The sequence below is a fragment of the Lonchura striata genome, chromosome 24 (genome assembly GCF_050655825.1).
Source record: "Lonchura striata isolate lonStrDom1 chromosome 24, ASM5065582v1, whole genome shotgun sequence".
Lineage (NCBI taxonomy): Eukaryota > Metazoa > Chordata > Aves > Passeriformes > Estrildidae > Lonchura > Lonchura striata.
Genome location: NC_140726.1, coordinates 9,923,137 through 9,947,375, shown reverse-complemented (window position 1 = coordinate 9,947,375; position 24,239 = coordinate 9,923,137). Strand labels below are relative to the sequence as shown.

General features: G+C 52.6%; 1 protein-coding gene across 2 annotated transcripts in view; it reads right to left on the bottom strand.

Moving 5' to 3' along the window:
• Positions 1–3,059: 3,059 nt before the first annotated feature.
• Positions 3,060–24,239, bottom strand: part of BCL9L (BCL9 like) — a 45,035-nt gene continuing 23,855 nt past the window's right edge. Inside the window, exons 2-8 of one of the 2 annotated variants that reach the window (XM_021530071.3) lie at positions 14,061–14,424; positions 12,273–12,395; positions 10,066–10,276; positions 9,174–9,258; positions 6,359–8,750; positions 5,654–5,914; positions 3,060–4,399 (exon numbers count right to left, since the gene is read on the bottom strand). In XM_021530071.3, the coding sequence (XP_021385746.1) occupies positions 3,240–4,399; positions 5,654–5,914; positions 6,359–8,750; positions 9,174–9,258; positions 10,066–10,276; positions 12,273–12,395; positions 14,061–14,361 (4,533 nt within the window). In that variant the 5' untranslated portion in view covers positions 14,362–14,424 and the 3' untranslated portion in view covers positions 3,060–3,239. The remainder of the gene's footprint in view (positions 4,400–5,653; positions 5,915–6,358; positions 8,751–9,173; positions 9,259–10,065; positions 10,277–12,272; positions 12,396–14,060; positions 14,425–24,239) is intronic. The other variant, XM_021530072.3, reaches the window with a different exon arrangement.

Here is a 24,239-nt window from a genome sequence, read left to right as displayed (position 1 = left end):
CCTTACCTCAGTGTGAAAGTTAATTCCAGGTGTGTGATTATCCAACGTATTGGAAGATGCAGTTTTCCAGCATTCGCTTTTTTGGAGCTGGAAAAACATGGCAAAGTCATGGCTAAAAGATGGGCAAACCTTCTACTGTGATTAGGTGGAGTCAGTACACAGAACTCAAGGTGAGGAGCCGAGCAATAAACTACAAGACACAAGACTAGACACAGGTCACAGCAGCGGGCAACCAGCTGATGGTAAACCTTGCCCAGGTCTAACAAGGACTGGCTGTCACTGAGCCTCCAAAGGAACTCCTGCCACATTGCTGTTCACAGACATGGTTGGGAGCAGCGCCCAGGGCATAGGGGTGTTAGGCAGCATTTCTTCTCTCAATTGTTCAGCCATCACAGTGGTAGGGGTAGGGCTGGCTCCAGGGCAGTGAGATTTTGCAGATGAGCACCAACTGCTGCTCCAGAGTCCTCAGCTCTGACCTAACATCAGGATTTCCCTTCTGCATCCTGGGTTGCTGAGTCAAAAGGCTTAGCTTCTTATTTGTCACTGAAGGACAGGTCTTCCTCCTGTTGCCAGGCAGAAATAGCATCGCACTGTCTGTAAGCACTCAGCACTAGTCTTCTGAGCACTGCACAGCATGTGCCACAAGCCTGCAGGCTCCTGCTGATACAGGGACAATGCACTGCTGACACAGTGAGGACTGCAAGCCCCAGGCAACTTCTGTGTCAGGCTGGGCAAAAGGGACAACAGGGAAACTACAAACACATGGAGATCTCAACCAGGCTAAAACAGCAGCTATCTACAGGCAAACAAAAAAACTTCCATATAGAAAATGTTATGGCTTCAAATTAGCCAACACTTGCTGGTGGATGATAAGCAAATTTTGGGTAATTGGTATTTGGATGTTTATGAGGAGCTACCAGCAGCCAACACCCGGAAGAGCAGCCAAAAGAAGTTACAGCCTTTCAGGCAAGTCAAGCTTAGAAAGAGCTACATCTGTTTGAGCCATATCCTCCCGCATGAAACACACACTGAAAGGATCGAGAATCCAACCAGCTAACATGTCAGGTCCAAAGCCTGAGCTGAAGATTATTCTTCTGCTCCAACTGCCTTGGCAGGAAGGGGAAATTCTTGATTGTTTATGTTTAACCACTTCAAAAAATGCTACTTGCTCACATTGTATACAACAAACCTTTACAAAGCAGGAGACTAGAGCAAGATCCTTCCTCAGATCCAAACCCATGCTTCTCACCCAGCACTACAAAATGCCCCAATGCTTCAATGTATTCCTAACTGGACTTTATAATTCCATCTTCTCACAGACTGGATCAAGACAACTGCTGGGATGACATTTCAGGACCCACCAGCCTTTCCAAACAGCTTGCAACCTCATAAAAACTGTTGCTGTTCACTCACTACTTGGCAATCTCCCTTTCCAAAGCTGTCTCCTCCCAGCAACAGCAAGTTGGGAAAGGTGAGCTCTGTTTTAAGAGAGGTAGTGTGTTAAGCCTGGCTCTGCAGAGATAATCCTCCAAGCAGTGTTCCTCCAGCAATTGTGTGCCCCAGGTTCACCACTGGATGCTGGAATTGCAAATCCCCACAGGGGTCCAGAGATACTGTGGTGTGTGCAGAAACGTGCATGCATCATGACACATTCCCCTCTGTGAAAAACCATGGGAAAGATCATCAGGGCTGCATGCAGGAAGACCTTATGGAGTACAGAATGGAGAGGGTAGAGTGCATCCAGAAAAGCCAAAGTTGTCCAAATGGCATGCTTTTGCCAGCCTAGGACGGAGAGATTGCAACTCAACTTTGGCCTCTTCTGTCTGAAGCACAGGGTGCCCATGCTGCTGACACTGAACGCTGAGGTAGAGTATTGCACTCAAGGACAGGTCCTCTTCAAGAGCTGGACCTCTCCTGTGCCACAGGGCAGGTCTGCTGGCAGTAGCTCAGGTTATCATGGAGTGAAGACTGCCTGCAAAACTCTACAGATGAAGGACTGACAAGCACAAAGAAAATCTGGGAAAGCATTCGATGGCAGGGGAGAAGGACGCAGTGGTGAAGGGTAATGGATGGGTAATAGACTTGTGTAGGAAGGCTGCAGAAGATCAGGGCTCCCAGCTAGCCTCCCCTGGAAGCACTGGAATGCATCACCTCACTCACCTCAAAGCCCACCTGTCCCTACCCACCACATCACCTTGCCTACAGGAGACACAGCACGAAGGGAAGAGAAGGGAGTAGAGCTGGTCAAGACCTTCAGGTCCAGCACGTTATTATCTGCGAAGCCCACATTCTTGATGCTTCTCCAGCTGAAGGGCTGGCATCCTTCCCATCCTAGACACAGCAGCTTCTCCCGAGAGCAGCAAAAGCTGCATCCTGTGAAACTGTGGCCTCTGCCCTACCAGATGAGCACCGCTCCAGCAGCATTTCACTGGGGCTACAGCTTGGTTGCCTCGCCCTGCCCCCACCCACGGGCCCTAGGTCAGTGGTTATGTTTGTGTACTCGGCATAGTATCCATGTATCCACGGGACCTGAGATCTGCATGACACTGCACCACCCCCTCTCCACACACATGCAAAACCATTCAGATTGGTGAACAACAGAGGTCTGACAGAGTCACTCTACAATGGGATCTCTCAACACCCTGTGCACCCTGGGGATCCTCCTGCCTCCCCCACGGAGAGATTTCAATCCTTGTACACTGTTGCCTTTAGCATGTTTTTTTCTTTTTTTTTTTAAACATGTTTTGAGGCTTCTATTAAAACACAGAAATACAGGACAATTAAAAACCAGCACAAATTTTGTCTTTCCCAGCGACCTATTTACAGCTAGTTCCAAAAACCCTCTTGCACATTTTGGTTGCTTAAAAAGGAAGGACAAAAAAAAAAGAGAAAGCAAAAAGGGGCAAGAAAAACACTTGACGGAGGAAAACCATAAGTGAAAACTTTACAAACTGCCACAAGGTCTGGATGTCCCTGGTCACCATGAAGGGTTCAAAGTAACAGCCCCACTCCCAGCCTGTTTACCCTCCCCTTCCCCAAAGAAAGAAAGGAAAAAGAAACCCAATTCACATCAAGTTTACTGCACATCTGGTTTGCTGTGTAGAAGCAAATCCGATATGAAAAACATCCCACGTGGTGTCCTCCACTGGCACTGGCCCCCAACCCGCCCCCAGAGAAAGGTTTAAAAATGTTTGTAGGGGCAGCCCCATCCCCACCCCAGCCCTGAGCGCCAGTCAGGGTTAAAAAGGCAAGTTTGCCATGTTCCCAGGCCCAGGAATATAACTCATCTGGCTGTCCAGGGAGACGCTCCTCTGCCTCATCTGGTGCGTGACCATGAGGTTCTGCTGAGGCGGGGGCCCCATGATAGAGCCCTGAGGTGACATCATATGTCCTGTCTGGGCATACATCTCCCCCGACACAGACATGCTTCTCTGCTTGGCCTGCATCAGCATGAAATTCTGCTGGGCCATCAGGCTCTGCTGAGGAGACATCATGCCCTGGTGCATGCTATTGCCCATCATGCCTTGCTGGGGCGGTATGCCTGTCCTGCCCAGCATGGGCACTTGTCCAGGGTGGCACATGGGCATGCTGAGTCCCCTCTGCACGCCCTGCTGCCCGGGGAGGCTGGGAGCATTCATACCTGGCCGCACGGGGGGCTGCTCAGCCATCATGTTCTGCAGGTTCATGAGGTGGAGGTTGGAAGGCTGAGATTTGGGTGCCTGGCTGTCGCTCTTGGGGAAATACTGCAAGGTGCTGCTTGGCTTCTCTGACGGGATGATCCTGGACAGGTCAAACTCCGGGATCCCCGTGGGCGTGGGGCGGATGACCTCACTGAGCTCGGGGTCGTTCAGCACCGACGCCACCCCAGGAAGCACGGGCGGGTAGGGGTCACCAATCCGAGGAGGGATGTTCTTGCCCATCATGTGTTGCTGAGGGGGCATCTGACCAGGCTGCTGGGAGGGAAGGTCCTCAGGTGGCAAGGGCATCCCTGGCGGGTAATGCTGCTGCATCCCAGGGCCACCCCCTGCACTGGGGGCCATGGGCATGCCTCCGGCAGGAGATGGCATGGCATTGTGGGGCTGCTGCATGCGGGGGAACACGAGCTGGTTGGAAGGAATCATCTGTGAACTGTTGGGCACCGGGCCACACTGCTGGTTCAATGAGTCTTGGGGACCCGGGGGCAGCATCATGGGGTTCTGGGGAGGCACGCCTGTCCCTGGCCCACTCGGATGCATAGGAATGTTGGAGCCCAGAGGGTTTGGGGAGGACATCATGGAAGTGGGGGTTGGTTCGTGGGAAAGGGGCTGCTGACCAGGCAGGCTCATTCCCATGGGACTCTGAGAGGATCCAGGCCCCACAGAGTTCAAGTGCAGTTGATTTGGCTGATTCCCAGTCACGCCTAAGGACAGGAAAAAGAGAGACTAGTTAACCCTTCCTACAGACCTTTCAGGGCTGTAAAATCCACATCCTGAGAACCTGCCAAGCAACCCTACTCAGAATGCCCTGAGCATGGAGCACAATGCTCAGAAAGCTGCTCCAAGATGGGCTTATAAAGCACCAACATCAGGAGAAGTGTCTCCAACTCCAGCTCGCCAAGCCCACAAGCACCAGAGGGCTCTTCCAGCTTCATCCAGTCCCATGCTAGATTTGTAATTTCTTACGTTCCCCTAATTTCAGAGTCCTGACTGGCTCTGTGTGTGCTTTACACCATGGTCTCATCATGGCTCTCAGCTGCCTGAAAGGCAGGAAGGAGTGACCCTTCACCCCTGCCTGCCACGGGCTTTGCCACCCAGCAAGCTCCAGTGACCACATAACCTCGGGTGCTGAGGAGGAAAAAAGCAGAAGAGTCAGCAGCCTGGCACAGGTGCTATCTGGGCAGGAAAGTCTGTGCCCATCAGAAAAGCAGAGCAGCCATCAGTGCCTGCGGAGGCAGCCAATGCATTTGCATGCCTGCGGTCAATCTAAGTGACTGCTCAGTGGTGAAAGAGTCAAAAAGTTGATTTTTTATTTTCAAAACTGGCAAAAATATTTATCAGACAGTTTTAGACCCCTAAATCAAGTGGTACAGCATGCTGGAGTTCCCCTTTGGGCTGGTCACCACGTGACCAAAAACACTCATTTGCCTAGATGTCCTCACCAGTGCCACCAGTTAGTGGAGCGTATCTGGCCTACTGAAATCACAACTGTGCTACAATACAGCCTTGCCTGTGCAGACACCTGGGCTCCACTCAAAATACCCCACTCCCAAGCCCTATTCAGGGCATCCCTGTCCCACTGCACAGGAACACAAGGGCTCTAAGCAGCAGACCTCTGCCTGCAAGTCCTGGATCTGAGAAAACTCCAGGAGCCATGAGAACTTGGGCCCAATACATCTCCATGGGTAAAGGTAAAAAATTTCCAGGTCCTGTGGAAGAAGGACTCCTCAAGCCAGACCAGCTCATGTCCTTCCACCCAAGCCAAAAGCTGATGGACAGCCTGGGCAGAGGGCAGGAAAGGGCACAGACTGTTACAAACAAGGGGAAATTTAAGCTATGTGACATGGCAGTCATGGGGAGATCTGAGTTCCTAATACTTTCTCCACCTGCTGCCTCAGGTCCACTGGCAGCCACAAGACAGTCTGACCCCTCGCAAGCCCACCTCCAGAAGTAGATACCTGACATACTTCCAGGTGGGAGCATAGGCCTGTCTGGCAGCAGCTCATCATCAGAGGTGGCGATGGTTTTGATGGCATTGTGATAAAGTGGTGTGGAGCTGGGCATGGCATACTTGGACATCTGGGACATCATCAGTGAGAGGGGGTTCTGGGAAGGGGATGGATCTGGAGAGGAAGTAAAAGGCATGTTCGGATTCATGGTGCTAGAGGTGTTACTGGCTGGTGCGGAAGAGCTGCTCCGAGGCCCAGAAGGGAGAGAACCTGCAAGCAAGAGAGAGATCGACTTAGTGTTGTTCACATGCAATGGCTTGCTCCCACCAGAGAGCAACCCTGTCCTCTCCTTCTGACAGCGGTGACCAGAGGAGGCTGCAAAGCACAGAGCTGGCATATTGCAGCACTCTCTGGACTCTGAGAAGGCTCATTCAGAGACCCTGCTCCAGAGCAGTGATAGACTTCCCCTTAAACCTGCCCCTGACTGCCCAGCACAGACACAGTGTTTGCTGCATGTATCACAGATCTACCTGAAAAGGCCCTGTTTGGACTCCTGGAAAAGAAAACACACTTATTCTGTGAGATGCGGGACCAGGCACAGGAACACGTGTCTTCCTGCTCCAGAGAGAGCTTGTGGGCTGGAAAGAAACCCTGTCCACACACTCATCAAAACTAAGAACAGATATGCACTCGCATACAAGACATGCAGCATACCCTGCTCCAGTGCTCCGATGGAAGCAGATGAGTTCATATTGAGAGTCTGCTTGCTCTGGTTGACTCCTGGGCTGGGCATGGTGGCTTTGGGAGATGGCACCCAACCAGGGGAAGAAACAGCCATAGAAGGGGACTTCAGGCGGCTTGGTGAGCCAGTTGGAGACCGGACGTTGAGAGAGGAACTCATCACCTGGGGGGACTTGAGGGGTCCAGACTGGTTTGAGGCGGGCATACTGATCATCTGCGAGGGTGTCTGTGGGGACTTGAGACTAGCAGATGGGGAGGTGACCAGTGGTGAATGCACCTGGCTAAGGGTGGGAGACTTGAGGTGACCCATACTGGGAGAATTCATCTGGTTGATGTTGATGGTGAGGTCAGAGGGCCGGCGGCCCAGCCCTCGGGAAGGTGCTGGGTGCATGTTGGCCAGGTTTCCCCCTGGTGTGGGAGTGGGATTGGAGGCTGGAGGCAGAGGAATGTGGCTGAGTCTGGTGGTGCCACTGATGCTCCCAACAGGCATGGTGCCCTGCTCAGGGCTGAACATGTCTGAGCCACTGCCCATCTCCTGGGGCAGGTTGGGATAAGACCCTTGCCCCGTCGAGAAGCCTTGCTGTCCTTGGCTGGGGAACTGTGAGGGAATCATCATTTTCTGGGGTCCCGTTAGTATTGCACTGCCATTGCCATTCTGAGCCCTAACCCTGGCCAGCTCCTCAGGGTTCATGCCCTGGTGGGTCATCATTTCAGGGCCTCTCATCTTCTGGGACATCATCATCTGCTGCTGTGGGGTCATCTGGACATTGAGGTTCATGTTCATGTTCATATTGACGTTCATGTTCATGTTGAGGTTGCCAGGGCCCATGGGTGTGTCCATGTCCCGAAGACCTGACTGACTCATAGGGGGGCTCAGCATCCCCCGAGTGCCTGCAAAATCCATTCCCATTGGGGCACTGCTCAGGGTCTCACCCGTTATCTGCCCAGCAAATATGGATGGATCCATCTGCCTGTGAGCCTGCATCATCCTCTCCATTTCCATGCCCTGGCTCATGGAGTTGCTGGATATCCCCATGGGCCTCTGCATTGCCACTGGGCGTTTCTCCATGAGCTGATGCCGCAGGATCTCCTCTCTGGCACGGGGATTCATAAACCTTTCTGGGTCTCCTTGCCCTGGTGGGTAGGGCAAGGTGCCTTGTGGAAAGTTCCCAGGGCCTCCCATAGGAGACATATCGTCGCTCCATCCCATGCCAGGCCTGACTGGCCTCTGCATGGCATTCATGGGCCCAAGAGCATCCAAGGGCATATTCTGCATGCCTCCAAAGCCAGAGACTCTCTGCATTTGATTCCCAGGGAACCGTGGGCCAGGGAAGGGTGGCCCTCCCCGCAGCTGCAGAGGGTCCTGCACATCTATGGGTCCCCTTAGCTGGCTGCCCATCCCTGGTGGCCACTGCTCTCCAGGCTTGCTGTGGTAGGGTGGTGGAGGCCCACGCATCATCATGCTCCCCATTGACTGAGGGATCATGATCTCCTGCATGGGCCGGCCATGGATGCTGATCTGCTCCTCTTTCCGTCGCTTTTCCTCGTAGTACTCTTCCTGCAACTTCCTCCAAGCCACTTGCTCTGGTGTCAGGCTGTCCTGGTTCAGCCGCTGCACCATCATGTTCATCTGCTGTCCCATGTCAGCGCCAGGGTGGTGGGGCACCTCATGTTCCAGGCCAGGCCCACCAAGGCTCTGGGTCTGGGAGATCATGGACTGCAGAGGCTCTTCGTACTTCTTCATGCTGGCAGGGGGCGCGGGAGGCTGGGCAGGGGCAGCCTGTGCCTGAGGGGCAGTCCCCCCCTCACCCACATTTTGACTGGACTTCAGGAAGGGCTCGGCCTCCCCACTGCGCAGCAGCAGACGCTCAATGTCTCTCAGGGTCTGCAGAGAGCGCTCTCGGTGCTCCAGCTGCTCCTTTGAGAGCCCTTCTGAGTTCATGGTGTTCCTGGGGCCCAGGCCTGCCTGCCCATTCCCCGGCATCCCTGGGCCCTCTCCAAGGAGGCCGGAGCTGGGTGTGGCAGAAGAGTCCACTTGCCCAGACTGCATGGTGCTGGCAGATGCAGTGGGCGTATTTGGATGGTTACTTCCAGGCTGGTTGTTGCTGCTATTGTTCCCCAAAGAGTTGGGAGTCAGATCTCTCCGGCCATCTTCACTTGTTCCTTCCTGGGGCAGACTGCCTGGCGCAGGCAAAGGTGTTTGACTTATGGCCTGAGGTGGTGGAGCTGGAGGCTGTGGTGGGGGAGGCTGTGGCTGTGGTTGACTCGCTTGAGGGGCCAGTGTCTGGGACTGTGGAGTATTGGCAGCAGGAGGGTTAATTGGAAGTGGCTCAGCAACGCCCAGCACTTTAGGAGCAGGTGGTGCCTGGCAAAGAAAAGGGGAAGAAACTTGAGCAGGGAAAGATCCTAGGAAGGTATTCTTCCATACATCCTGCAGGAGACCTCTCTGTCTCAAAATGAAGCCTCATGGCAGTTTACCTTCATTCCTTGCAGGGAAAAAATGTAGGTACTACTACATGATCTAGGAATGCACAGGCAGGTACTCTGCACACATGGCTGAGGGGGAACATGCCATGCCCCATCCCAAACTTTTCACAGCTGACAACAGCAAGGACTTGTGCCAAAGAGATTTTGCAGCAAAGCAGCTTCCCACCCCATTGAAAGGGCATTCTGGAACCCCTCTTTCACAACTGAGCCAGGGGATGGAGGAGAATGACCACATCTGGACTGGAAGGGTAATAGTTGTCAGCATGTGCCAACAGGAGCGATTGCTTCACAGGTGGTATACCTGGTCTAGCTTTGCCCGTGGGACATTCTGTTGATGGTAGGCCAAAATGGAGTCAGCTCGGCCCTGCAGGACAGCTTCTGCAGCTCTGGGGAGAAAGCACAAATCACTTGAGAACAGGCACTGCGCCCCATCCTACCCATCCAAGGCCCCAGCTGCCACCTCCATTCTTCAGTTCTGCAGGAAGAAAGAAATGCCTGGAGGTAACCAAGAAAGGGGAATGTTCTCAGAGTCCTCACATATGTCCTGCACAGCCCCCAGTGAGGATCTCCAACAGATGATCACTTGCCGTTCAATTTCCCTCTTTACATGTCCCATGGCAGGCTTTGCTTTGTGACTGCTGCCCTAAGGTAGCTGTCACCAAAATGCTTTGGAATCTCCCACAATGAACCTGTGGTAGACAGAGCTCTAAAACTAGTTTTAGCCTAGGCTAAAGAGACTAGGCTAAATAGACTAAACTAACTTCTAACACTATAGCTGAGACAATGCAGGACAGAAGAGAAGAATTGTGTGGAGAACACCATGTGTTACATTACGCTCCCTGTGACACCCACCCCTTAGACACCTTTGAATCAGACCAGCAGCCCACACTGCTTTGGAAGAATCATTTTGTTGGGTGTCAACTACATGGGCTCTACAGTGGGTGAAACAGAGTGCAGAGCCAGGCCTCATTGAGAGGAAGTGGGCATTTAAGGCCAAGTTTGTCCACCTGCAGTGACTGCCAGCATACCTCACAAACCCCAGGGGTTGCCCACTCTGTGCAGCCAGAGAGACACAGGTCTCTCCAGTTCTCTTGTACTCATGTGCTGCATGCAGCAGGCAGGTGTGACAAGGACGGCCAGGCGTGGCAAGGCCAGGCAATACCAGTGGGGGAGGTATTTGGTTTACCGCTTACGTGTTAGCAAGGTGCGTTGTAAAGACGTAAACAAACTGTGAAGGCTGCTTCCCTGTTCCACCGCCTCCGCCTCCTGCAGCCTCCGACCGCAAGCCAGGGGCAGCACCATGGGGCACGCCGGAAGCACTGCTCTCGCTCAGGGTAGGCAGCGGGTTGGACCCTGGGCCAAGCTGTGGGGCCGTGGACATCGCAGGATCTGCTACATTACAGCCTGCAGGGGCAGAGAGGAGAGGTGAGAACAGAGGAGAGGAGTCGAGAGGGGTCGAGAGTGGTCGAGAGGAGTCGAGAGGAGTCGAGAGGGGTCGAGAGGGGTCGAGAGGAGTCGAGAGTGGTCGAGAGGAGTCGAGAGTGGTCGAGAGGAGTCGAGAGTGGTCGAGAGGAGTCGAGAGTGGTCGAGAGTGGTCGAGAGGAGTCGAGAGGAGTCGAGAGTGGTCGAGAGGAGTCGAGAGTGGTCGAGAGGAGTCGAGAGTGGTCGAGAGTGGTCGAGAGGAGTCGAGAGTGGTCGAGAGGAGTCGAGAGTGGTCGAGAGTGGTCGAGAGTGGTCGAGAGGAGTCGAGAGGAGTCGAGAGTGGTCGAGAGGAGTCGAGAGTGGTCGAGAGGAGTCGAGAGTGGTCGAGAGGAGTCGAGAGTGGTCGAGAGTGGTCGAGAGGAGTCGAGAGTGGTCGAGAGGAGTCGAGAGGAGTCGAGAGTGGTCGAGAGGAGTCGAGAGGAGTCGAGAGTGGTCGAGAGGAGTCGAGAGTGGTCGAGAGGAGTCGAGAGTGGTCGAGAGGAGTCGAGAGTGGTCGAGAGTGGTCGAGAGGAGTCGAGAGGAGTCGAGAGTGGTCGAGAGGAGTCGAGAGTGGTCGAGAGGAGTCGAGAGTGGTCGAGAGGAGTCGAGAGTGGTCGAGAGGAGTCGAGAGGAGTCGAGAGGAGTCGAGAGTGGTCGAGAGTGGTCGAGAGTGGTCGAGAGTGGTCGAGAGGAGTCGAGAGTGGTCGAGAGGAGTCGAGAGGAGTCGAGAGTGGTCGAGAGTGGTCGAGAGTGGTCGAGAGTGGTCGAGAGTGGTCGAGAGTGGTCGAGAGGAGTCGAGAGTGGTCGAGAGGAGTCGAGAGCCGCCGCGCCGGGCGGGCGCTGCCGCCGTCCCGAGCGCCGCCAGCAGGGGGCAGCACCGGCCCGCCCGGTCGTCAGCCGCTATTAAGCGGGAGCCATAATTAACATTACTAAGGGCTGCAATTACCAGAGGCAGGCCTCGCCTTCCTCTATCTTAACCCGGCTGGCTCCCTGCTCCCCTCCAGCTGCCTCTCCCCATGGCGGCAGCTCCTGCAGCCTGACCCTGCCACCAATGCAGCATTTACACAGGAACCGGTGCAGGGACACGGGCGCAGTCTCGTTGCCAGCCCCTGCCCTGGGCAGTCCCACCGTAACCCATTCCCACCAGGCAGATCTGGGAGCAGGCTGACAAGGGAAGTGGCGCTATCTCTTCCCACACAGGCTGCACAGGCTGTGGACTCTGCTGAGAAGTGCAAGCGGATGTTCCGGAGACAATGGCAACAATGCGCTGGCAGGCACATAGGCCATCCTCTTTTTGCTTTTCCACACCTTTATGTTCTCCAGCGGAGAACATGGGCATCTCCTCGGGCCCCACAGGACCTTGCCCCATCTCTCAGATATTCCCTCTGTTACAGTTTGAAAGCAAAGTGAATTGTAGATACAATATGTCAAAGAATGCTGATGCTTTTAGCAAACAGAGGAGACCTACAGTTCATTGTCCCAAAAAGAGCACAGCTGAGATAGCTCAGCTCTGCCTGAACCACAGTCAAGACCCCAAGAGCCTCTTTACACTCAGCTGTCCTTACAACAGAGCTGCAGAGAGAAAGGTGAGTGGTCTGACAGAGACTCAGCTGCTGCAACAAGAGCACTGCACATTGCACTCTGGCTGCCATTATGACCAGGGTAGTGTGGCCAGAGCAACATACAGCAGGGACATTCAACATCAACATCTTTCCCTCCAGCATGTCTGTAGCATCTCCACAAAATAGGTCCAAGGCCTCACTGCATGGCAAACATTCTCACAGCACAATTAACACCAACTGCAATGGGCCCCCACAACCTCGAGCTAAGTGAGCACACACAGACAAAGCTAGAGGTGCCAGTGTCATCAGCCCTCCCCAGCTGCAGGAAGGACCTGGCTTTCTTCAAGCTTCAGAGTGGTAAGGAGGCAGTCACTCACTGTGTGCACTGCTGATGGGTTTGTCGTCTTCCTCGCTATCTGGCCCAGAGCACCATTCATCGCCGCTGTAAGGCTGCTTCCTTTCCAGCACACACCGTCGCTTACTACGAGGAGCCACCTCACCTGCAAAGGGACAGGGCCATCAGAGGCACGTAAGGGGCTGAAAGGCTGGGGTCCTACCCAGCTGGGTGCTGCATGCTGGCAGTGCCAACCCAACCAGGATGCACTGAGCAGTCAGCCTTATGCTAGCATCTGCCCAGCACTGGTTAAGAACCTGAAGCATCTGCTCAGTCTGGGCTCGTCTTAGTAGCCAGATGTAGTGAGACTTCCCTGTGAAAGCCAAAGGTTCAGAATGAGTTTCAGGTGGTATTTCTTAACACCTGAAAGGAATCTATGCACATAGGATGTGTCTACCTGCAGTTCCAAATTAGAGAGCTTTGGACAGTAACTGTAAATTTAAAGGGTTTTTAATTCAGCAGATAAAACTGGAATATAGGATGGGAGGGTGCATTCACATCCTTTGTAGGAACAAGAGACTCTGCCCTTTGTCAGCATCAAGCAGGCAGGGGCCTTCATGCTCTCTATAAACTTGTACGCTCCCTCCACGGGTCCACCCTCTCAGATGGGACTGATGCAGCTCAGAGAGGAAGTGGCTTGCCTAAAGGCAAGGGACTTAGGGAGAGCAATCAGACACAGGATGAATAACTTCCAGTCGTGTGCTTTAACTAATGAAACATTGTCTGGCCTTACTTTTTTTACATCATGTTTTTTACTTCATGACCATATTCACATGATCTGTCAGTGTATTAGGAACATTGGGGATTCAGGCATTTCTGATCAGGCCATTTTAATAATTTTCCTGTGGAAGTGTGGCTACAAGACAGCTCTGGGATAAACTGCAAATGCTTATGATCAGTAGTGTACCCCTGTCACACTATAGGGAGAAAGCCCTCCTGGTGGCAGGAAGTTCATTCAGGTACATTCTACCTGTTGTTCCATGGCACAGCTCTGGCCTAAGCCCGTCAGGCAATATGGCTTTGGCTGTGCAAACAAATCCTTAGGGGCACAAGCCAGAATTACAGCTCTGTGCCTGCAGACCGGGTGTAAGTCTTGGTTGGAACCAAGGACACCACTGGAATTTCTCCCCCTGCAACAGACTCTGAGATGCTCAGGTATCCCATACTGAGCACAGAGCTTGATGGAATGCAAGAGGTTACAGGGAAGACCGCTGAGGACAGGGTAGGCACAGGGTTTAGAAGCACTGACTCAGCCCTTTTCCAGAATCCACATGATGTAACACAAGAGTTATCCATTGCTGATGAAACCACAGAACTGTTCAGACAGTGACCCTTGCAGCACCTCCTTGCTAACCATGACTGAGTCGTTGGGCAGCTGCAACACCACAAAGTAGCTCTCTACCAACGATAGGATAGAAAACAATTCAGTCTCAAGTTAAAAGTTTACACATTGCACATGCAGGGGCATTCAGTGTAGTTTCAGTGAATCATGCTGTTGCTCGGATGGCCTCAGCAGTCTGTGAAAACCAGTGCCAGGTTCTGGGTGTAACAAATGGTTTAGGGAATGAAATACAAAGCAAATGAGAATTCAGCCACTCTGGTCCAAAAACTGCAGCAGTGACAAGCAGTGATGCAAAGTCAAACAGGCAGCCAGGACAAGCCTGAACAGAAGACGCAGCACAGAAACCAACGATGCTCCCATCCCAAGTCCTGCCAGGATGTTTGTAGCAACTGAGAGGACATGCTGAGGCAAGGCCTAGGAGAGCATTACCTTTTGATTCTGTGTCCTGTGATGGGGTGCTGGCTTCTCGCTGTTCTCCGGAATCCACCGAGATGCTTCGCTCCCGCTTCACCTTGCCCTTCAAGGAGCTGAAGTTTGGGACAGTGTTCTGGCTGTTTTTCAGTCCAGAGTTGCCAGGGGAAATCTGAGTGGCCTTGCTGCCATGGCTGCCGGCCCCCACACCCTTTGAGCCCAAGTTACAGGTGGGTGCTTGGCTCACATTGTGGTGCTGGGCCAGGGCACTGCTGCTGCCTGCCTTGCCATGGCTAGGCAGTTTGTTGTCAGGGTGCATTGGCTTGGCTAAAGCTTCCCACAGTGCCAGTGGAGGGAGCTCGCAGGCCCTTCAATCAGAAACCTACAAGAGAAAAGAGCAGCAAGTCAGCACGGTGCCCCTCACACGGGTGCAGCTGCTGGGAGCACAGCACAGGACCAGTGCTCTAGGGCTGTTACTTGGTCACAGGGCCAGACAAAGTCCATGGCAAGGCACAACCCAGAGCTGCTCATGCTGGGAATTAGCCCTGGCCCCTTTGAGCAAAAAATCCTGCTCTGCAGTTACTCACTCGCGTCGTGACAAGCTGCAAGCTCTCACCCAGGCATGGCAGACTTGCCAGTACTTCAAGGAACAGCCACGGACATGAGAGCCCTCATTTCCAAGGCCAAGATGAGACATGGGTGCTCCATGCCAGCCTAGACTTTGGTGAGTAGAAGGATGCTCAGAACTATTTTGCAAGTGTTCCCAGAGCTTAGACATCTTTGTGACCCTAGAGAGAAATCAAGTGCTCTACTGTTTTCAGAGATCCCTTTTGCTGATAAATAAGTTTCCTCTGTGCTGCAAAACACACAGAAGACAACTAGACAACTAAGCAGACAGTTTTGACACGAGCCTATAAAGAGAAAACTGGGACAGAGCAGGGGACAAAGGTAGAAGCAACTGAGAAGGAGGCAGTGGGTTTGCAAGGCAAGAACAGAGCCAGGAAGTGCAGGCACTCATCAGACAAGCTCTGCCTCTCCCAGGAACAGTTCCAGCTCCTGCCTGAGGGACAGTTCCAGCTCCTGCTCTAAGGCTCTGGGTGACGGGGTGTCCACTTTATCGTGAGCTTCCAGCCCAGCAGGATGATGCAAGGTGCCACAGGCCTGCTGGGATAACAGGATGATGCTCTCCTGCTCAAAACCCAGCTCAGCTACCTGAATAGCCCCACAGCCTGAGGCAGAGTCTGGCAGAGAAGAGGAGGTTAGGGCAGAACACAGAGGTTTGTGGGCTGAGGGACATGCATGCAGCTAAGCAATGCTGCAACAGCCCTCCTTGCAGGATCTAGTTGCCTTGGCAGAGTCTCATGCCCACACTGAGAATATTCCCCTTGGCACAGGCATTAACGATGACTGCGATGCAGCTCTGTATCACACTGTGTATTCTGGAAGTCCACCACAAACCCTTGGTCCAACACTCAACCCTCGTAACTACACTCTAACCCTAATCATGTCGCAGTCGTTTTTACTTCTTGGGGAAGCAGGAGGGAAGGAGAGTAAACCACATGTTCCTGGAAGCTGAGGGATTACTCTGTTTGCTGACATCTGCTATATGCTTTGCATGACACCCTCACAATGCACCCGAGAAGCTTCCCTGTGCACAGGCTGAGAAACTTCCCAGCACTCCAGGAAGGGGGTTGATGTGGTCTGCTCCTCCCATTTGGGCCATGCAGGCCAGATGCTGTGCAAGATTTCCTCTGCCAGCCAGGGACAGGAAGCACCAGCTCCAGACCAAACCCCAGGTGTCTAAACAGTACCGCAAGAGCTCAGCAGTGCTACACATGCTGCTCCTGGCTTGCTGCAGGTGAGCCTGGAGACACCACTAGCAAAAGCCAAATGCTTGCTCTCCAAGGGCAAATCACTGCACCCTTGCAAAGAAAGCAGAGTCAAGCACATTTGGCAGACCCATAATCCCCAAAAGATTGTGACTGCCACAAGGTGCAGGCTGCAGCTTATCATGCACCATGAGCAAGTCCTGCTCACAGACAGGGTCTTCTCTGCAAAGGGGTTTTCTCTGGCTCCCTGCAAGCTGAGCCAGGGGCTGCTGGCATGCTATGCAAACAGTGCTGTGGCACAGCTCGTCCAAGCACTCTTCCTTAGTTATGCACAACTTGACCTATCATTGCTTCCCAGCTAGGAGCTGTTAGCTGCTCCCTCCTCCTCCACCTCCGTCCCACACACCTCAGTGAGGGTGCTGCTGTAGCCTGGAGGAAGATGGTGAGCTACGGCGCTGATTAATTTTCACAGCACATAAGGGAGTTGCTAGCCCTTTAAGTGTCAGCCAGTCTCGCTTGCTCGCTCTTGTTCTCCAGAGACCTATTAATAGCAGCTGGAAAGATCACATCACTCTCTGGATATTTATACCCTTCATTCCACACCAGGAGAGATTTATGTCAGAGCTGCTGTCCCAGTGCCTACCCAATTGCTCTGTCAAACCACTTGCAGGGGGAGGGGAGCTGAGCAGGGAAGGAGACACAAGAGAGGGCAAGCAGGGAGGAGGAGAAGGTCCATATGGCACAAGCTGCAGCATTAAACACACATGCTGCCTGCAGTTGGTGGCTGGCCAGCCACAGGGAGCCTTCAGCCCCACTGGAAGAGGTTGCTGCCAGACAGCATTCCAGAAAGCAAGCCCTGCAGCAGCTCCTGCTGCTGGTGGCCCAGAGGCCCGCCCCCACCTCCGCTCTGCTGCACTCACAATCCCTGCAACACTCTGCACCGCAGTCCTGAGGGTCACAAACCCACTGATGCCATTGTGTGGCTACACCCGCTGAGGACGTGCTTCCATTTCAATGGCAGCTTGGGAGACCTAGGTCTGCTTGTGGCACATCTGCACGGTCATGATATTATGTCTGTAACAGATCCCAAAATGCTTCACTGAAAATCTGAATGCTCAGCAGTACCGCAGCACAACCCTAGTACAGCCCAACATGGTGAATACTTCAGGGAGAAGTCTGGGGCCCTGAAAAGCCCACGCCTGCAGAGTCCAGAGATACACCTGCTGTCCTCTGGTTCTCAGATGAGACTGCATGGAACACACACCTCGATCCCATGACAAAACCTTCAGGCACTGCCAGCAGCATGGATGAGCCTCATCAGCTGTGAGGTTCCTCCAGAATGTAACATTTGGGGGGCACCTACCTTCTTTCTCTATTTTGGACTAGGCTGCTGCTCCAGGGAGGTCATTCAAAACCTTGCCTGAGGCAGGATGGAAAGCTACCCTAGGCTGACAGAGAGACCTGGCTAAACTTCGGAAAGCCTTCCTCTTCTAATGCCCACTCAGAGGGATAACACTTGCCTCACAATTCCTAATGGGACAAATGCCAGAAGCAGCTGCCTGAAGATTCTGCTCTGCTTTCAGAAGTAGCAACAGCTGGATTCTGTTGCAGATGGACAGCAGGGATCTGCCTCAGCCTCTCATTTGTCTGTCCGCAGCATAACAATAGGCATCTCGACTTCTGTAGGCTCCTTCCACATACCCTGAGATTCAAACTAGATTTCAGCAAGCATGCCATGCATCTGGGCCATGGAAGATAATTAACTAGAAAGTAGATACAGTGACACCAGGAGACAAACAATTCAAAACATCTTGGAAAGAACATGACAGAAAGAAGACTGTACAGAAATCTGTCTTTCTCGGCAATTTAGCAACACACCCACTCCAGCCTGGTAGTTTTAAAGACAATAGCAAACTTAATTCCTGCTGGTTAAAACCAAGGAGACAAGAGATTCCTGGTTTCTGCCCCTGGCTACCATCAACCCCAAGCAAAACACTTAGGTTTTGGATGCCTTGATTCCACCATCATTACACAGGTGGGCAACCCAGCCAACCTCATGCAGGGAGGGAGGCTTTCACGGCACAGCAAGTATCTGTTGAACAAAGGGCTACATCCAAATGCAGAGAGTGTTTGCACCTGAAAAGCCACAGCTTTAAATCAAAGGCTGGGACCTCAGCAGACAAGAAATCTTGAAACAAAATAACAAAAACTGCTTTGGGGAAGTCTCGTCCAGTACAGTCTGAACAGCAGCAGAGGGAGAGGAGTAAGCTCTGGGCAGGAGAGACCAGGCTGACATATTTGCAATCTGGGAATTGCTAGCTGATAGTTGAAGAAACCTGAAACCCCTGCTGCATTCCCGGAAGACCTTCTGGTGAATCATGCTCCAGCTCTCTCCAAAGCACGATAACATGGATTCCCAACACAGCTGCAAAGATGAGGAGCCCACACCTGCCACCAGCCTTGCAGCTTCTACATCTGGGAGCTGGCTGGCACTGCTGCTGTGCTATCCCTCTTGGAAGAAGGCACAAGAGAGGAAGCCAGGACAACAGAGCCACAGTGATTCAAAAAGAAAGGTGCTTCACCACACCTCCCTTCCAGCCGATGCTGGAAAAGCTCTTGTGAAACCCAGATGACTGCCAAGTAGCGCATACACAGTGGATACCAGAACCCAGGTCTCCTGAGCTGTGTGTTCCACAGCTCACAAAACCCAACATACAAGACACACAACGTACAAAATGGGTTGTGACATGGTGATGCAACACACAGAAAGTCATCGAACCCTTCTCTGCCAGCCTGTCCAGGAAGTCACAAGACCAGGTTACCATTGCAAACACCCTCTAAGCGCATAACCTATGCTGATAACCACCCAATCACTCGCTACAAGATGCAATCTTGGACAACCCAATCTAAATCCTGGGGACATCACCACAAACTCATGCTGAACACCTTGGCTTTGGAAATGAGAGGTCCTAAGCAAGCTGAAGGGCTTCTTGAAGAGAGACATTAGGCAACAGGAGAGACTCCAGAAATCCGCTGCTCCTTCCTGAGATAACATGCACTTCAAATCTGGATGAGATTCCCCAGCACATGACCCAAGACCTAGATGCTAGATTACCAGTCCTCCCAGGGTTAACAGCAGAAGGGGTTGAACACTTCCAAAAAAAACCATACTATGTCAATAAAGTCAGTGTATTTCATGAAGGGAAAGACTATGACGAATCTCCAGAAGTGAGGTTTCTGAGGTGTGAGACCCTTGAATCATTTATAATTTGAGAGAAGACCAGAATCAGAAACTTGAGCTTTCCCATGCAAAAATCATTGTTTCAAAACATTTTCACAAGACCATCCAACAGGTTTTGAGTCTGTTCCAGCAAGAAACAAGCCCCCCAAAACCAGTAGTGAAACAGCACTGCTGTCAGCCAGCCAGCTCCAGCCAAGAGTCGGGGATGGGTTCGAACAATCCACTGTACAGCAACCCATGACTACAGGCCATCCCCCTGACCCTAGTATGGGAACACTTGCCTGAGAGTGTTCATCACCAGCAACAACAGCTTTAACCCAGGCTGCTGCTGCTAAAGGCATTCTCATTTAAGCTTTGCTTCAGCCAGATAGACTCAGAGACGCTTGAAGACAGGGAGTTCTACTGGGCAACTCTGCTGCCAAGGGTCATCTGTTTTGAATGTGTCATGAAATTATCTTGCCCTTATATCATCAGGCTGATAAACTGGAGAAGCCCCATTTCACCCATGTTTATTTCTTGGATCCTTCTCATGCCCTTTTAAATGGCAGAGAAGGTGATACCCTTGACAGGTGTATTGGGAGGGTTCTAAAAGACCTGCAGAGAGAATCTAGTGTTCTTTTGAATCCTAGCAGTTCTTGGAGTCGTTTTGGCAGGCCCTGCTGATCTCCTGTCATTTGGAGCTGTCTTGAGAAAGATGAATTTCTGTGGGGCTACTTGGCCACAAGTTTCAAAGGTCTTTTAAGTAGAAAAAACCCTCAGATTCATGTTCCACTCCATCTAGGGTTACACATCCCATGCAACATGGATGGAAGCTGAGGCTCAGGACAGCAAGGTGAATCGGGAATGCCATTTGCTTTCTGACCAGCACCCTACAACCTCCCTCCTGTAACAGCTTCAGCCCAATCAGGGTTAGAAGACCTCTTCTAGCCCTTACTTGTCCTCCTAGTTCAACAGTTTCTCCCACTCTTCTCCTCCTTACTGCAGCACCAGCCAGAGCCTGGTTTCCTATCCTGTGCTGAGGGAGTTTCCAGGTCTAACACTAAATTTGCAGATCCTTCTAGCTTCCCAGTTCAACTGGTGTATTCCCTACAGACACCCTGCATGTGGCTCCCTCGGGATGATAACAAGGAATTGCTTCATACAATGGCTAGTGCATCATGCTAGGGACAGGTCAGTGAGAGACCTGCAGGAAGCTGCAGGTGCCCCACATGAAGGGCACTACAACCACCTGTGTGCTGCAGCTTGGCAGACTGCAGTCGAGTAACAGAATCCAGCAGGTCAGGAAGCAAAGCCAGAAATCTCTTCCAAAGGTACTGCTGCTGCTCAGGGAGCTTCAATTTCCTCTGAGGCGGGATCATCCTGCAGTATATGAAATCTAGCCAGGAACATGGGCTGCTGTGACAGCTGGACACCCCCACGCAGCCTTTGGCAGTGCTGGGATGCACAAAGACAAGCTCATCTGTACATGAATGGAGCGGTTTCCCTGAGAAAACCCTTCTGGTAGATAATACCACAGGCTGCAATGCAAGGCCACAACACAGACCTCCCTGGACATTTGCTACATGGGATGAAGAGACCTCCTCAGGCCATTTCCACTGTGTTTGTGCACTGGGGTTACTGGGACTGGGCAAGTAATGCTAAAAAGCCTAGCTACTATCTAGGCTGTGCTTCACACTGCCTCAGCTATACCAGCTCTCTTGAGCAGAAGGGCTCAAAGCTGAGACCTTAAACCCTCACCTTTTCCAAAAGAATTGCAAGGGAGACAAGTCTTGCCTAAGGTCACACATGTCAGGTAAACAGCTGATGTAGCTGAGCCTATGAGGACTCAGGACTCCTTTCACCTGCATCTAGGATTCAGAAACCACTTTATGATCCTTTGGCAATAACAAAAGAAGTCTACAATGCTAGCAGTGTTCAGGATTGGAACCTAGCAATGCCAGAACTTCCCAAGGAGCTTCCAAGCTTTAACACATCCGTTTCTGCTCTTCTTTTCACAAGAAAGTCTCTTTGCAGGGCTCTGTGACAGACCAGCCATCATCAGCAGGGCCATCACACACTGGCAGCCTTCCCTGTCCCCTGTCTCCAAGGCACACACACGAGGGTTCCTGAGCACTGCAGCTCTGTTGCCTGCGGCCAGTCCAGCTTCATGCCAGCTGTCCAGAAGCATCAGACTTTCTGGGCGCCCCAGCTCTGGGCCCGAGGTGGAGCCTTGGAAGAAGCCACTAGGTGTCACCGTCAGCCAGGGCATCCGCAGCCCGCCGGGCTGAGCGCGGCCAGCTCCGGGGCACGCTGCGCTCCCGGACCGGCTTCCCTGGCACCTCTGCCCTCACCAGGGCCTCCGCATGCTCTGGGGAGCAGAGCCATGACCACATCCCGCCAGCACGCCCTTACTACACTCTGTCACATTAAAGCAGCAGGGAGATGCCTGTTGCACACTGCAAGACAGGGCTAGACATTCACCTTGCAGAAAATCTCCCTGAAACACTAGCTCTCCCTTTTGAGCAAGCTCAGATCACTTTCCAGCCTGAAGAACGGCACAGCCTTTGCAGACAGGGCCTGTCCCAGCAGGAAACCCTTGTGGCAGGGAGTCCCGTACCACCTCTCTCAGCGCCATGTACCCCACCTGCACCCTTGCTGTATGACCAGCAGTGCAACAAGTTTGTTTGCCTTTGAGGAGGCTCATGGCAGAGAACTGGGGAAGAGTTCCATTCTTCCTATGCCAAATCCTGGCACTAAATACAACATACAAAGGATATACCTGTACAAAAGGAAGAGGTTGGAACATCTGCAGGCCTGCAAATTGCCTGGATTGCAGCACCATGTCTGTGCAACTAGGCACACACATGTATGTACCCCAACACGCCTGGGGAGAGGGAGCTGACAGAGCAATGCAGGAAAGAGGGGGAAGCAGGCTGGCTGCCCCTACACCTTGCCCCCTCACTGCCCTCTGCCAGCCCGGACTGTAGAAGAGATGCAGTGAGCTGCTGAGCACTCCTCCAATATTATAAATACCAGGCCCAGCAGCAGCAAATGCTGGGCTCTATAATTAAACCACAGCTGAGGTCACTTCCTTTTCCCAGCAGCTCCCTCCAGCCCCCACCCCCCTTGCCTCGTATTTGCATGCCATCATGACTAAGGCACATTGGGGTGTAAGGTCATAGGGGAAGCAGCTATGCAACTACCTCGCAGGAAATTCCACCCTGGGAAACCTTTCACCTTCGCCAGTGCAGAGAGGATCAGCACAGGCAGCTGATCCTGCAGCTGAGTGGTGGCAGCTGCCTGCAAGCAGTAGGGACTACAGTGTTGGGCTGGAAAGGGAGGGAGAGACCTCGAGGAGAGGGGAGCCACTGCTCCCCGTCTAGCTCTGCCATCAGAGTCTGGCACCGACCTGGAGAGGTTTCCCCACTGTGCACCCCAAGACAGCAGCTGCACTATCTCCTCACCATGCTTCACCTTTACCCCCAGAAGCCTCCTCCATACTAAAAGCTAAAACTCCCCAGCTTCTTCCACTCAACAGGTGCAAAAAGCAGCACAGCTTTCCCCACAGATCCGGTCCCGAGTCTCAGGGGCTATCCTGCCCTTATGCAAACACTCACACAACTCACAGAGCTCCTCCAGAGACACAGTGATCTAACCCTGGCCAGACCTCCAACCACCCAAAAGGACACCAACAAAAAGAACTAGGAATTGCCCCATCTCACTAACTGCATCCCTTTGGGGAGGCAATGAGCCCTCTGTAGCAGCAGATGTACAGCCACAGATGAAGAGAAAGGCCCAGAGGCAGCCTGTCCTGGGGCTTCCCCCACAGAGCTCCTCTTCCCTACCAGGAGAGAGAAATCTTGTTAACTTATGACTGGCCAAGTGGGCAAAGGCTTCTGACATTCCTCCAGCTCTGAGGTTTGCAGGAGGCTTTGGGGTTTGCAGTGGTCCTTGTGGCTAGAGGCCAAGTGCCCAGACTCAACCAGATCAAGCTCTGAAGCAGCATTGTTTGCACTAGGTACAGTAGCTGGGGTCATCAAGGGCTCACAACTTAGCCCTTGGCCCTCCACAGCTAACTCTAGTTCTGTCCTTATTTAAGAAACAGGACATATTAAGAGAAGTTACTGCAACAACAAAGACCAGGGCACAAAGGAGGGGAGAAGAGTGCAAAGGCTAGTGTGTGGGAGGAAATAAGTGATCTTTTGGAAGCGGGACAGCCATTTAAGTAATGATATAAACAAGTTAGCATCGGGGTTTGCAGAAGAACTAGTTGGTGACTTTCACAAGGTATCTATTAGGTTTCAAAGTCCTCAGGTGTTTGGATTACGAAGCCAATTCTCCAGTCTCTGAGTTAGCATGAGATATATCGAGGTTGACATCTCTGAAGACTGACATCCAGAAAGTTTCCTGTACAGAGTCTTAGCATGCTATTCAAATGCCTCTTCCCCTCCCTCGTCCCACGGATTCTGGAGAGGAAGTTTGTGACAGAGCAAGGGTGCTGAGGCAGCCCTATAACCCCTGGAATCAGCTGATCAGGAAACACACATAGCAGAAAGCTGTGGGGAAGCACGACTGCTTTTGAAAGACCACAGTGCAGAGCCAGTGAGCAGAGTGGGACACAGTCGTCCAGCTCCTTTGGCCAGCGACAGGGTACTTGTTGTCCTCTTCAGCACACGGATATTGTGCTTTGGCTGCGAGCCTGCACCCACAGCAAGGCACGCCTGTGCCCTCCAAGACTCTGTCTCCACAACAACAGGAACCAGAAGCCACAGCAGACCCCGAGCAGCTCATTGGCCCGAGATCACATTACAGGACAGGAAGGAAGAAGGCACTTTGATCAGTCTGGAATTGCTTTAAACAGGTTCCACACCAGTATCTCAGCCACTGGAATTAACCCTCCAACACCCTAAATGTCCCATTCCCAAAGACATGTCCTTTTCCAGCATTCACATTGGGGTCCAAGCAGCCCAGCCACTGGCAGCTGCTCCCAAAGAAAGGTCATGGCAGAAAGCAGTCTAGAAGAAGGAAGAGAGCCTCCCTATGCCTTGTCAGAGGAAATCAAGGCTCAATGGGGCCCTACCTCTCTGGTGTATGTCTTTAGCACAGGCACATGCTACTCGTCCTCAAAACAGCAGCAAGAGGCAATTC